At 36.4% G+C, this 15,292-nt stretch overlaps 1 protein-coding gene across 1 annotated transcript; it reads left to right on the top strand.

Annotated features, from left to right (window-relative positions):
* The first annotated feature begins 3,785 nt into the window (after window positions 1-3,785).
* On the top strand, window positions 3,786-14,792 carry LOC145312133 (uncharacterized). The gene is made up of 4 exons (XM_080151277.1): window positions 3,786-4,073; window positions 9,452-10,489; window positions 11,637-11,847; window positions 12,066-14,792. Exons 2-4 carry the CDS (start codon window positions 9,469-9,471, stop codon window positions 12,181-12,183), a joined length of 1,350 nt encoding a protein of 449 aa, XP_080007403.1. The 5' UTR covers window positions 3,786-4,073; window positions 9,452-9,468; the 3' UTR covers window positions 12,184-14,792.
* Window positions 14,793-15,292: the final 500 nt, after the last annotated feature.

The following is a 15,292-nucleotide window of genomic DNA, read 5'->3' as shown; positions in this document are numbered from 1 at the left end:
GTGTGTGTGTGCGTGAAATCCCCTTTTCTTGCAACGCGCCTACGCGCCGTCAGAGTGCGCACACAGGTAAAACGCGCATCTATCCCTCAATCTGCTCTCCCATTGGTCCGCTTTATCTCCTTTGTCCGTCGAATTTTCGTTGCGTCCCGAGCTCCGCTGCGCAACCCGTGGAATGCGCTCCGTTCTCCCGGTCGCTATCTCCGCATGGTAGACGGACTTATCCAAGTGTGGGGAGAAGGGGGAGCGCGTGAGGGGACGGGGTAAAGCCGTCCTTCCCCAGATGGGGAGGGGGGTGCCGCAGGTTTGAGGTGACTGGGTGGTGAGGTAATTGGGCTTCTCCCTTAATCCTTGGCTTATTCTTATGTCACCTCAATTGTATTTGCTTCAATTTATGGTGGGCCCCTCCCCTTCCGTTGGGATAAGGGGGTGTATTTGTCGTGCTGCAGGTTTGGGGGTCAGATTGTTTACCAATGCATTGTTATCTTACATCTAGGTTCTATTTTTGGCTTTATCACAATACACAACAAATTTGTTTACCAAGCCCTGCCCATAAATCTATTGTTCAGCTTTCACACTAGGGTGGTAATCCATAAAATCTGATATAATATCTGTTTTTCTCAATGGGTGGCTGCGCTGTAGCCTCTCAGGATACTTGGAGTTAACGTAGTTTTTCTTCTGCTTGGTACACTACACTCGTATTTTCGCTCACAGCTCGCAGCTATTTTGCTTGTTTCAGCCAGTCGGCGGCAGGGAATGTCCCGTCCTGCAGCGCCGTGGGTCCGAATCCGGGTGGTGGCGGCAGGGAATGTCCCGTCCTGCAGCGCCGTGGGTTCGGATCCTGCTATCTTTTGCAGTAAATGTTGGCCTATTTTCAGCCGTTTGCAATTATTTGGCCTGTTTCAGCCCGTCCGCAGGCCTGTTTCAGCCCTTGAGCGCTCAATCCTCCGTTAGATTTCGGCGCTCTTCGTGGTTCTCCGTCAAGTTTCGCTGCTCTCCGCAGTCTCTCGTCCGATTTCGCTGCTCTCCGCAGCTCTGGTTCCGCCACTCTCCGTGGTCTTTTGCTAGGTTTCACTTCCACAACTGCCGGATACAGAGTTAGACCTTGCTATCCAGGGTGGGTAATTCAGGTTGCTTGTGTCAGTTTTGCCAGTTTCACTGCTGGGAGTACCTTAGCCTCAGCTGCGCGTCTGCTCTACACTTGTGGTTTGCCGTAATCTCACAGCTGTCACCAAAAGTTGTGGTATCCGCCTTGGTTAAATGGCAGACACCCGAGTTCAAATGACTACGGCAGTGCGAACAGACGTGGACACATATATTATAGAGAAGCTACGCTTCTCTAGCAATCACTAAATAATAAACAGAGTCTATTCAGGTGTTTCTTTATTCAGGGTCTAAGGTTTACTTAAGTTATATACAACAAATAATAAATACACAGATTGGAATAAATAATCCTAAAGCAGAATCAATATAAATACATATACAATAATCAGATTGGGCAATAATGATCCCCCATCCCTGGAAAGGGTGGGGGAACCAAACAATACAGCTTAACCATAATAAGGCTGTCAAAATCTATCATTAATTTTAAAGCATAGGGAGGGGTCAGGCTGACCTCGGCCCTTCTCCGAACCAAGGTCAGGGTTGCCATAGAACATGGCTCACGGTTGCCAAATACCACACTTATACCAAAATGTATGGTGATTTTGATTAATTAGTAAAGTTCCTTCAAACCTAATTCCAATGACAGCTTATGAGCTTTCAAGCAGCTAAATGAGAAAGGAAAATTTATATCGTTAAACAACGTTCTGCTATGTTGTAGGTCCTTGAAAAAGTTTGGGGTTAGCTATCTGTTTATACATCTATACTCTAAATCTATTGTCAAATCTACTGGAAAAAAAGAGGCCAAAAATAAAAAGGAAGCTGAACCTTATCACATATATGCTAACTTGACGTCATATACATACCCCTCCCCCTATCCTATCAGAAATCCGTATAATAAAGTAACAGGATGTCTGTCTGTTTGTAGCGAAGGATCTTGATAACCGATATGATTCACATTTACAGGGTAGCTTTTCATGGGTCCTGGGAATGTTTATAACTACTTTTGGGAAGGGTACTACATTCCTTCAAAGAGAAATCGCCCCTAGAGGCCTCTAATGGCGTAGCCCCTATTATTAATTAAATTATTTTGTATGTGCAGTGCATGACTAATTTATTTACTTGTATTCAAAGTATCATTATTCATACAACTATATCCATAACTAGCAGCTACGCCCCTAGAGGACTCTAGTGGCATTTTAGATGTTTTAAAAAAATACATTACCTATCTATGTTGAGTTTAGGTATCTACGATACCTATCTATGTTGCGTTTAAGTCTCTATACGAAAAAAAAATTAGATATATTTTGTGATTTCTCATGGGAGGGTTTTTGTACCTTCCCCAAAATAGTTTTAAACCTTCCCGAGACCTATGAGAAGCTACCCTGTTAATGAGAACCCGATCGGTTCAGCGGTTAGCGAGATCCTTCGGTACAGACACACAGACAAACACACATCCTGTCACTTTATTATAAGGATTACGCAAGCAAAAACAAAGCAAAATATCACAATACAGTACATCCAAACAAACCCTCTTTTATCTCTCTGACGGACATACTAACAGGCTATAAATTATAGAGTAGCTTCGCTACAAAGAAGGTTTAAATTTACAGCTTAGCAACAAGCTACACAAAAAGACTACACATTACTATATATGCAGTACAACCAAACAAACCCTCTTTATCGCTCTCTGACGGACATACTAATAGGCTATAAGTTGTAGAGTAGCTTCGCTACAAAGAAAAAAAGGGTAGGCCTAAATTTACTGCATAGCAACAAACTACGCAAAAAGTCTACATTATTTTACAGTACAACCAAAACCATCTTTCTTTTTCTTTTTCTTTCTCTCTCTCTCTCTCTCTCTCTCTCTCTCTCTCTCTCTCTCTCTCTCTCTCTCTTCTCTCTCTCTCTCTCTCTCTTATTCTCTTAATATTTGAGATAAATTTTCGACTTTTTAAAAGCGAAGCTTTCCTATATTAAAAAGGTTTTCAAAATTTGCATGCTGATTCCTAGAAGCGAAGCAACTCTATAATCGTTTCCAGAAAGTCCGTACGTTCATTTAAGACAAGCTGATTTTTTACTTTTTTGACAATAATTTTTTTATGTTAAAATTATCCTATTCATCTGATTTTTAAATACTGATTCCTTTTACAACAAGGTACAATGTTATAAGAGCATCTCTATAATCAAATCCTAAAAACGTCAGTCCTTAAACAGTATCATGTATTTAATCAGTTTTGCAACAAATTTGTTTTATAGCTTTGTACATAACTCATAATGGATTCTATCATCCTTGTTTTTGCTCTCAAGTTACTTATTTTAGCTCTGTAGTTTCATTTCTCTATTTCTCTCTCTGTCTCTGCCTTTCTCTTTCTCTATCTCTCTCTCCAAAACTCTCTATTTCTACTAGGAACATAAATTTTTCTTCCTATTTTGAATTTCCCCTACCCAAAGTGGGGGTATCTATCTTTTTAAGAAATTCCCCATATAATTTCCCCCATATTTAATACACACATCCCCTCTCTCTATATATATATATCTATCTCTTTCTCCCTCCCTCTATCTCTCTCTCTTTCTCCCATTATCCCATACATAGCATTATTGTGAGATCGATAACTTGCGTCGCAATAAGTTTGAGCTAAAAATATTGCCCTATTACATCAATACGCATGCGCATTTTACACAATTTTTCACTATATTTCATCTAAATACAACTTGTAAAAGTATCAAATTCCAAAAAATGTCTCTTAAATGTAAAATTATTGAGAATAAGTTATAGATACGCAGAAAATGCGTAATAAAGCCATCCCAAACTACCGGGTTTCTTTGTTTTGACATATAAAGCGCCTCTAGCGGAGGGTTTGTGAGTCAGTATTGTTTACAATTTTGAGACGGACGCAAGTGACGCTATAGTAGCTCCTATCAAAATTTTGTGCATTTTTAGTGATTTTTAACAATTTTACACATCAAAACAGGTGAATATGTGTTTTAAATTTATTTTAAACATAGTCACATAATTTTAAACTATTAAGATTTAAGTTTTATGTATATTTTAGTCTTTATTTAGAGAATTTTGTATTTTAATGACGCAATTAGCTTTATAAGGCGGGTACTCTACTTTGTTTGGGTATAGGCGCTACTTCCTGTAAAACGCCTTATCCTTATAAATAACGGCTACACCCCTGGCATCTAGGGTATCTGTATTTGAAGTAGAGGGAAAAGAGGAATAATAGCCTAAAACCTTCTCAAGACTTTAATTTAACAAGGATGACAACATCCATGAAAGCGAAGCTGTAGAAAATTAGACGTTGTGACAAAAGAACTTAAAAACTTAATCGGTTGGTTAATGAGACTTTAACGGAAAAACAAAGCATTAAATAGAAAAATGTATTGAGGAGAAAGGGGGGGGGGGGGTCATTGAAATATTAAACTGATTAAATAAGTGTTGTTAATGGGATCTTATGACACATTGGCAGACATTTAAACTGCGAGACCATTTTACCCCAGAAACACATAGATATATACTTGTAGTAGTTATACCTAATTTTCTAAAGAAAAATATTATTTTTCTGAAATAGGAGCTACGCTCTGAGAGGGTGTGGCAACACCCCTTAAAACAGCCAAGGGGTGTTAAGTTTAAAAGGCACACCCCCAAGTTTGTAGAGGGACACTACGGGGGTGTATCCATCCCACTGACAAGTTATTAACACCCAGGGAGGGATGGAACATTGGGTACTGGTTCTCAAAGTCTTTTAATAATGTTTTCATATTCGTTGGCTCAACAACTTTAGAGACTATTATGGAATTTTAATTGGTTGGTTCATTAAGTTGAGTGTCCTAACGCTTCAACCACTAATTGTAATTTACAAATGGGGTAATTTTGTGTATCATTATTGGGGGTGGTCATCAATTTATTGACCATTGTCTTATTCCTTTAGAGCCCTGAATAAATAATACCCCTCTAGATTTTGGTTTAAAGGCTGGTATCTAAACCCTGTGCACACCACTGATATTAATGCAAGGTCTGGCAAGGACGAAAGGAATAACAACCTCTTTAAATAAATAAATAGAATTAATGTTTAAAAGTTGGATAAATGTTTTAAAGTTTTTGAATTTACCCCTCTCTCGGCCAATGTCAAATCAATTTATGATTGTTAAATGGATATAGAATACGTGGATATTGTGAGAGATTCTCGCATAAACTAACTCTGAAAAAATGTTACTTTCAGGTGGCTAATATAACGATATTAGCTAGCTAAAGGACCGAACTGACTGACCAATAAATGAGGACCATGGCATAGGAGCAATCTAAATTGACGACAATATTTCCCTTTGCATATTTCACGTATTCTATATCCAATGTTATATACTGTTACATCACCAAATTTCCATTATATTATAAAATCAAGGTCAAACTTGTCAAAAGACAAAAGGGTCAAAATTTTATTTATTGTAAGACGACATTTATTTACAAATATATCTGCAGATAATTTAAAATTTTCTATGTAGTCAGAGCTTGATCTTTAAATCATTTTAGTGGCGATTCAGATCGGGGCGCGCCAAAATTTCAGCCAATCACAGCGCTGCATTTTCAAAATTTAAAGATCAAGCTCAGCTTTCTAATATATAGATAAGATAAATGGATGTAGAATAAACGTAGCTTGCTGACATGTTATTCATTAATTGGTCAGTTTGTTCATCCAGTTGGAGGGAAAAGGAGATGGGGTAAAGGGGATGGAAGGGGGGAATCGTTATCTTAGCCTGCTGCGTGTTTCACTTTATTAGAGAACATGAAACTCTGGTGTAAGATCCAAGTAATAATATATCCATTACTAGCGGTTACGCCCCTAGAGGCCTCTAGGGGCACTTAAGAAGGAGAGAGTCGAATTTAATACCCAATTTCTTATTTTAGATTTAAAAAAAAAAAATTTAAATTTTGGGGGGGGCGAAAAAAAATTTTTTTTTGGGGGGGGGATGCCCCCCACTCATTTTTAATTTTAGTTCAAAAAATCAAAAAATAATTTTTTTTTTGGGGGGTGGATTTTTCATTTTTTTGGGGGGGTGTTGGGGGTGTCCCACCCCCCAAGAAAAAAGTTATAAACCTTCCCGGGACCTATGAGAAGCTACCCTGTTAAGGAGAACCTGATCGGTTCAGCGGTTAGCGAGATCCTTCAGTACAAACACACAGACACACAGATACACGGATACACAGACACAAAGACATCCTGTTACTTTAGTATAAGGATTAATAAGATACATCTTGAGAGTTAAGTCGCCTAAATTGTCCTTTGACTGCATTTACATATCTCACCCTTCCACATCCACAACCATTTTAAATAAATAAGTTCTTTTTTTATTTCATACGCCCCCCAATACAAAAAAAACAATAGGGGGGGTTTTGTTTGAGGGATTTTAAACAAAATTCTGGTTTATGAAATGTCAAATTTGCCTGATTTGTAAAAAGTAAATTTTGAACCATTGCGCAGATCGGCAAAAAAATTGGTTGCTTTTTATATTTTGCAGTTATCACCAATTTATTTCTAACTGTCGTAATTTTTAACCAATGAAAATTGAAAGGGGGGTGGGGGGTGTTGTTCTTCTGGTGGCGATAATAAGGATTTTGCCCATACATTGAATTAGGACATTAGAGAAAAAAGAAAAATTATGTCTCTACGGTTAGTCTATTCACTAGTCAGAAAATGTACGCAAGTTTTAAAAGTACAAGTACAATACTGCTTTGAAATTTAATTACTTCATAAATATTTTTTTAATTTTCAAAACTCGAGGAAAATACTATATATACATACACATAACTATACGTCGAAGGGTTGGAACACCCCCTCAAACTAAAAAGCTTGGACGTCCCTGTGTACAGAATATCAAGTGTACAAATGCGAACCGCAAAATAACCTGTCATTGTGTGTACCTAAGAGACATATTTGTAAATATGAGAGAGGGGGGTCAATGGACAACTTTGCCAGCTTTCTCCATCCTTTCATTTTATAGTTTAGCCATTATTACCAGCGAAGCTTTTCTACATTGGGGGTTAAGTCCGGTCATACGTCCGTAACTCTGATAGCTTGTGTTGGGTATTAATAAAGTATTGTTAGAATTGTCTTATTAATTTCAAACTTTAAATGGGGTATTCCTATCCAGTTTTTTTGTTTAGGAATGAATATTTTTTACCTGAGGGAATAAATGATGGAGCGATAAATGACTACCTCCGGGAAATAAATGACTACCTCAGGGAAATAAATGAATATTTACATACACTATTTAAGGGGTCGTTTATATGAGAATGATTATTTATCTCCTAATATTGTTTTATTTAATAGATTTTATATTTTTTCCATTACTAGTAGCCAATATATTCTACATTGGGGTGTCCGTACGCACATCAATAACAGCTATTGTTAAGTATTTTTAGAATTGTCCTATTGATTTAACATTTTTATGGATTATTCTTGTTTAAGTACAAGTAGGTACAATTATAGAATAATTAGCAAATATATATATATATGATCACTAGTTGCTTTACCCCTAGCCTCTATGGGAGGGCGGGGGCGGAGGTTAGGAAAATTGCATTAAGTGCTATAAGTGATTGTGTTTGTCAAATTGTTTGAATTGTCGAGCTTCGTCTTTATAGATGTTCTTATACTTGTCTTTTATTTAATTGTACTTTTACAATGAAAGGTCAAGAAAAACATAAAAACATTGAACATAATTTTTTGGATCAAGTCAAGCTGAGTATGCCAATACACGCACTTGACTTGGGGGAATATTGGCATACTCTACTTGACTAGGGGGAATATTGGCACACTCTGCTTTACTTGGCGTAATATTGGCATACTCTGCTTTACTTGTCAAGATATGCTTTTTCTAAAACTTTGAAATAATTTATATATATATACTAGCGGCTCCACCCCCCCCCCCCTCGATGTCTCTAGGGGCATTTGAGGGAAGGAGAGACCTAAAAATATCCTTTATATTTAAGTTTTAAAAAGAAAAACTATTGTAACAAAATCATGGTATTTTAAAGGACCAATAAGAAGCTTCATTGAAAGAAGAACCATAACAGTCCATTGATTAGTGAGATTTTTTCTTTTAAAATTTTAATGGTTTTAGGCTAATTTTCGTAACTTTTCTACTACTTGGAATAGAGAGCTCCTAGATGCTAGGGACGCAACTGATAGTTTATATATTTTACGTACATAAAGTAGTAAATTTGTAGGTTGAATTATCATAACATAAATCGGAAAATATGTTAAATTCATCTTTTTTTTATTTTTTTTTGTCATGCTGCTTTGTTTGCTAAACTATTGGCATACTATGCTTTACTTGATGAAATATTGGCATACAATGTTTTACTTGGGGGAATATTGGCATACTCTACTTGACTAGGGGGAATATTGGCACGCTCTGTTTTACTTGTTGCCATTGGCACACTCAGCTTGACTTGATCCAATTTTTTTAAACCCCCCCTCACACTAACTAACTAAAACGTAGCTGGACAAAGTGTATTAAAAAAATAGCCGTGTGACGTCATAAAAACGAGGAATTATCCATCTATCTTCTAGGGGTTTTCTTTCCCTCTTCTCCTCGCATCTCCCTCATTACTTATAACGCCACAAGGTTGATTTTAGAGACACTTTGTCCAGCTACCAAAATACGTGCACGCCTTAGGCATATGTCTTGTTCATTATAATCTAGAAGTTGCTTTGGGGAAAAAATCATTTTTTATGCTAAGCAAACATATATATTTGTATCCTAATTTGTTTAATCCTTATCTAAAAGTAACAAGATAGCATTTTGTCTGTCTTTGTGTTGCGAATAATCTCGCTAACCACTGAACCGATTAGGTTTCCTTTAAAGTGAACCATCTTATAAGTCCAGGGACTTTTTGGGAGGGTAACTCCACCCTTCCAATATAAATCGCTCCTGGAACCCATCCCCCCCCCAAAAAAAAAATATATTTTTTTCTTTAAAAAAATGAAATCTTAAACCCCTTCCCCCTAAGTAAAATAATATGCTATTTCTATCTATAATACAAAGTAGAATGATGTCTGTTCGTCTGTCTGTCTTTCCGTCCCTTAAGATCTCGGTAACCACTAAACCGATCGGATTCTACTCTTCAGGGAATATACCTACTGGTCCTCCGGAGGTTTTAGGCTATTTTCTTGGGGGGTGGGACCCCCCCCCCTCAAAAAAAAGCAGAAAAATCCCCCTCAATTTTTTAAGTGGGGGCACCTTAGTGGGGGTACTAAATCTTTTTTTATTACCTCTTGGGGCAAAGCCCCTAGAGGCTAGTTAATTACATATATTGCAATATAATAATTCCATTTTCTATATTTAGATTAAAGAAGGATCACTATGTCTGGATACATGTGGGAGGCTGACAAGCAGCCCAACATCTGTGAGGCCGCAACCACCTTCACCTTCTCCACCGTCAACCTGATGATCGCCATCCCCATGTTCCTGGTGGACCTTGTCGTCTCTGCCTGTGTATCCCTTATCTCCTTGGTCTGGCTCATTCTTGGCCCGTGCCTCGAGTACACCAAGCTTGGTTGTGCCATGCTTGCCGAGGCTCTTGGCATTGATGAACAACCCTCCAACCTGACCCTTGTGACATACCTACTGGCAGGTGCCATGGTATTTTCTGTTTACTCAGAGAATAAGAAACACAGCCAAGGCTCAGTGAATGCCTTGCTGTCCAGAGTAATGAACTTTGTCAATGGAATTCTGTTCTTCTTGTCTGTGGTGTACATGCCCGACTTTGAGGATACTGTCGTACTGCCCCGCCTCATCACAATGGCGCTGGTCTGTACAGCTGCCGCTGACGTCATTCGCGCCATGTTTAGAGAATTCTACAGGCATCTGGCACAGGAAGAATCTCAGCTGCGCAAGTTTTCAAACGGTATGGTTGACTTTCTCAATTATGAAGGAGTTATGTTTATTATTCTTGCAGCTTTTGGTTATCCATCCTTTACCGAAGCTGATGATATAACTAAATACTATTTCATCATTCCCATTGCTGCCTTGGTCATGACTGCCAAGAAGTTTGAGCGTGCCGAGCTGCCAACAGCTGCGCCAGCTGTTACCACAAACGGCAGTGCTGTTGCTATCAAGGAGGTTGAGACAGAAGTTGAGAAGGTTGAAGAAGCAGCCGCAACCCCTGAAGCTGCCGTTGATGCTGAGAAAGAATCTGCAGAGGAGGAACAGGAGGTGGCTGTCACGGCAGCTGCTACAGATGCCACTGACGAGGGCCAAACTGTTGAACCTGTGGCTGCTGCTGATGAGAAGAAGGAAGATGCTGTTGAACCTGTAGCAGCGGCTGCGGCTGAACCCTGCAAGTACTTGGCAAGAGTATCCAGTCTTCTAGCCACTGTTCAAGGTAACTATCATTAAATCTTTTTTTAAATCAAAAAATATTGTATTTGATCTGAAAGTTACATAAACAAGGATGACAACATCCATAAGTAGCGATGCTCAAAAATGATGAAATCTTTATATAGAGCAGTGTCATACAATAAACATTAAACTTGATGAAATAGTGAAATCACGAAACCTTTAAAATCATGAAAACGTAAAAATCTAGGAATCGATCAAGCACCGCAATTAATATACAAACCTTAATAAAACTTGATGGAAAAATGTAGAATATGAGCATATTCAATCCAGGAATAAGGTATAACCAACAAGCAAAATAAATCTAAAAAAATATTTGGGGGGCAAATGGAGAGGTCGTCAATTTTACGATGTGTTGCCCCCCAACGACAGCTGAAAAACACGTATAGGTTTCGTGATTTTCTTCCGAATTAATTTCGTTATTGGTATGAGCTGTATTCAATCCCTGATAATTTCAGCCGTCAATCTTGATTCAGCTGTCTACCTTGAATAGGAGAATTTTTGTATTCGTAGAAAGCTGGATATAATACGATGCTAGACATAGTTTTTTCGTATTCATGAGAACCGGTTCCTATCCACCGGATTCGAATGAATACGAGAATAGTTATTTCTCGCATCGTATTATAAACGGCTTTCCGCGGATATAGAATGTACAATTATGAGATTAAAACTAGTTTTTTAGCCCCGAGATGCCGAAGGCATCGGCTAAAAAACTAGTTTTAATATTATGATTGTACATTTTTATATTCGTAGAAAGCTGGATATAATACGATGCTAGACATAGTTTTTTCGTATTCATGAGAACCGGTTCCTATCCACCGGATTCAAATGAATACGAGAATTGTTATTTCTCGCATCGTATTATAAACGGCTTTCCTTGGATATAGAATGTACAATTATAAGTTTTTTTAGCCCCGTGGTGCCGAAGGCACCGGCTAAAAAACTAGTTTTAATCTTATGATTGTACATTTCTATATTCGTAGAAAACTGGATATAATACGATGCTAGACATAATTTTCGTATGGATGAGAACCGGTTCCTATCCACCGGATTCGAATGAATACGAGAAAACATATTATTGTTTTATAGTTTTAAGCAACAAAAATGTATATTATTAATTTTTTTTTCTTCAGGTAAACTGTGCGCAGTACTATCCCCAGTGATGGCCTGTGCTGCCTGCCCCATCTCCTACGCGTACAACCTGCCCTGGGCGGTCATCTCATTCTTCCTGGCGACCAACCTGTCAGCTGTTCTTGAGGGCGTGGCCTGGTTCCATCTCACAGGGAATAACCTGGCCCTCGCACTTCCAGTTCTCAGTGCCCTGCTTCCACCTCTCCTTGCAAGGTAAATAGAAAAAAATTAGCAACAAAGCTGCTACATAATTCCGATATCTGTCAGTCTGTCCGTATGAGGCAATTGTGATTTTCTTGTTTAATATTAAAATAGATGTATGAAATTTTAGTGGAGATTCCGTGTACCAATTTAGTATACTTAAAATAATAAATAATTTACTTAGTTCGTCGGTCATACTTCGAATTACTATTTATTATTTATCAATTTAGATATGGTGACTGTTTGACCAAGATGTGTTCCTATACCAGTGCCGTGTTGGAGTGGCTGCCACAGACAGGCAGGGCCCTCACCCTCTACCTCATGGTTACCAACACTGTAGAGTTGTAAACACTAATCATGGATGCCAGAATACAAAAATTCTAATTAACAATTATTATGTGTTGTAAATAACCTAAGTCCTTTAGTACCAGTCATAAAATTTGACTCTTCTCTCTTAAAGCGCACCAAATGTAAAAAATACAAGTACAAATATGTTGTGAATCATACAAATTACCAAATATTAAAATATTTTACTGTACTTATAATCATATGCTATGTATGTAATATTACATTTTTTCTTTAAAATAATGTTTAGATGTATATTTTCTCCTCTCTATTGCAGTATGACACCTATTTACTCACCAAAAAAGCAAATTGGCATAATATTTGTGCCTTTAAACAACTCATATATATGCTATAAGTACCTTTAAGTCTTTATAATCATCTTTTATTAGCTATTTCTTTCATAGAATATGACATAAGAAGGTTGCTTTTATTTGGCTGTTGCTTGTAAAAAAACCTTTTTCGCTTTCACCTAAAGTATCCTGTTGAACACGGACACCCCCCCCCCCATATTTTTCCTTTCTTTGTTTATTACTTTAGGCCAAGTTAGGTTAGGTTATTTTGGGTACCCGCGGGGTTAGGCTCCCCGCAGGGGTTATAAAAAAGGGAAAAAATATCCCTCCTTACATACAATTTATTTTAAATTGTAAAGGTGGGGGAAGGGGGGATGTTTCAGTGCTCGACAGACACTTTTTGTGAAAGCATTGTCATTTTTTAGTCTTTCTTCTTTCTTTGCTTCAATTTAGTTGTAAAAAAAACTAAAATTAACAATCACCTGGAAAACAGTACAAAAAGTCGTCTTTCCCTGGATTTGCCAAACTGAAAACCAAAGTATCTCAGAGGAAATTTAATTATAGTAATAATGTAAGGTAAAAATGTATAGGGTGACATTATAAAAGGTAAACGCCAAAAATATTTTTTAATAAAAATTATAGCTAAATAAAACTGTATTACCTAGTCTTTTAATGGTTTTAATACTTTTTAATTTCTAGAAGTCACACTGTATATTTCAATTCAATTTGTATGCGTCACTCTGTACATTTAATGCTGTAATACCAAAATTCCCTGCCACACTGGTGGATATAGAATACATGGATATTGTGACAGATTCCCGCATTCCCTGGTAAAATGTTTCTACCTGCTGGCTAATATAAAGAAACCCCCCATCCTTTCTTATTACTATACCTTACCCTCCCCTAACTATGGAGGAACGTATTGAACAAAATCTGAGGACTGTAACCTTCCTCCTCTGTCACAATATCCATGTATTATATATCCATTGTCACACTGTAGTACAAAATAATTTATATACCTGATCTATGTAAACTTTAATCTCTGCACAAAAATGTATTTTTTTTCTGTAAATCAAAACTATGTATTTTTTAATCCATGTTATTTACCTGTTTTTTTTTTTAATTTAGAACTACAATTAAGTAATAAATAAAAGAAACATTGATCTTTCAAAAACTGAAAATAATTTCTAGCTTTAATGAACATATTTGTTTTAACTTATTGTCATAAAAAAGTACTTATTTTGTAAAATGTAGTATTTGTTAATGTTTACATTGCCTGTTTCAGTATTCAATGTACAAAAATATTTAATTCTTCTTTCGATTTAAATGTAAAATGAAAAAAAAAAGAATAATGTATTAAAGCAATTTTTAACTTAAGGTGGTTAGATGTATAGGATATGTTAGTGTGTTAAGCCAGTTTTAAATAAGGTTTAGCCGGATATCCGGCCATTTTAAATATCCAGATATTGAAACTATCCGGATACCGGATATCCGGCTGATTTCTTACGTCGCATATCCGGTTATCCAACCGGATAACAGGTAATTTGCCGGATATCGAACGTTGTCCAGATTTACGACCGGTTACCGGATAACCGGCATTATGAATCATTATGAAAAAGTATCCGGTCCAACCCTAGTTTAAAGTCATTAGGAAACTAAGTTCGTATCATGGCTAAGTTAAAATTTGTGATTGCACATTTTTTCTTTTTTTTCTTATTAATCTAATCAAAACAAACTAATCTACATACAATTTAGATTCTTTTTAATTTTTTTTGTGGCTTCAAAACCGTTTAATATCCGCTGGATTAAAAACCAGTTCTAAGCTATACTGAAAAAAAAACATGAATCCTATCATATTATAGACAATTTTCCACGAGTAATAAAATTAAATTCAATTAATTTACACCAGTTTTGTTAGATCGGGCATTTAGCCCCTCAAACCAAATAAAACTATTTTTTTTTTCATTTTACTATCCGCAGAAAGCTGTCTATAATACGATACGATATATAACTAATACAAAGTGAAATTCACATTATTATTTTCTTTTATTTTTGAGAGATTTTCTTAAGTTTTTTTCGGAGATTTACGAGTCGAGTGATGTAAATTATTATTATTTTGTGTGAATGTGCAAAAATAACTTTTTTTCTCATCATATAGAGAACAAAAAATACTTTTAATTTTTCTAACTAAAAATTCAATGATAAAAGTTTTATGAATGTAAAAAAAGTAGTTTATATATGTATGATGTTGTATATATGTAAGTATATAAAAGAATAACTATATTCTAATTTTTTTGAACAATTAATAAACTGTAATTATTTATTTTTGTTTCTGTCTTAAAGTAAACAAGGATGATAACGTTTTTAAGTAGCTAGGCACAAGAATATTAGAAGATGTTTAGAAAACAAACACAAAAACAAAGCATTTAAAAATTCAACATTGATAATATTTTACATAAAAATTACTGTGGAAACCAGTTGTAAATATCAAGCAGCTTCTAAAGCAGTCCGGCCGCCAGCGATGGACGGACGGACACTTTGAATGATGGAGTAGCTTTGCTACTAAAACAAGGATGACAACATCCATAAAAGCGAATCACTGAAACGGTAGGACAAACGGACATTAACAATGTATAGTGTCAGAACTTAACAATCAGAATATAAATATATAAGAGTCGAAGCATAATTATAAGTAAATTTGTTGAAAAACTGCTTGATACAGGATAATGTTTATAGACGTACTTACATTTTTAGGACTTTATTGTATAGTTGCTTCGCTTATATCATTATACTTTGTTGTCACAGGAATCAACATACCAAAA

This window comes from Acartia tonsa, chromosome 2, assembly GCF_053477335.1.
Source record: "Acartia tonsa isolate MP-2025a chromosome 2, ASM5347733v1, whole genome shotgun sequence".
Lineage (NCBI taxonomy): Eukaryota > Metazoa > Arthropoda > Copepoda > Calanoida > Acartiidae > Acartia > Acartia tonsa.
Note: the sequence above shows the minus strand (reverse complement) of the source record. Positions and strands in the feature narration are given on the sequence as shown.

Bases quoted from the DNA above. Each gene is read 5' to 3' on its own strand.
- LOC145312133 (XM_080151277.1), top strand. From the start codon at position 9,469: ATGTCTGGATACATGTGGGAGGCTGACAAGCAGCCCAACATCTGTGAG. The intron at 10,490-11,636 runs GTAACTATCATT...TTTTTTCTTCAG, and splicing joins TCTTCTAGCCACTGTTCAAG to GTAAACTGTGCGCAGTACTA. The intron at 11,848-12,065 runs GTAAATAGAAAA...TTATCAATTTAG, and splicing joins CTTCCACCTCTCCTTGCAAG to ATATGGTGACTGTTTGACCA.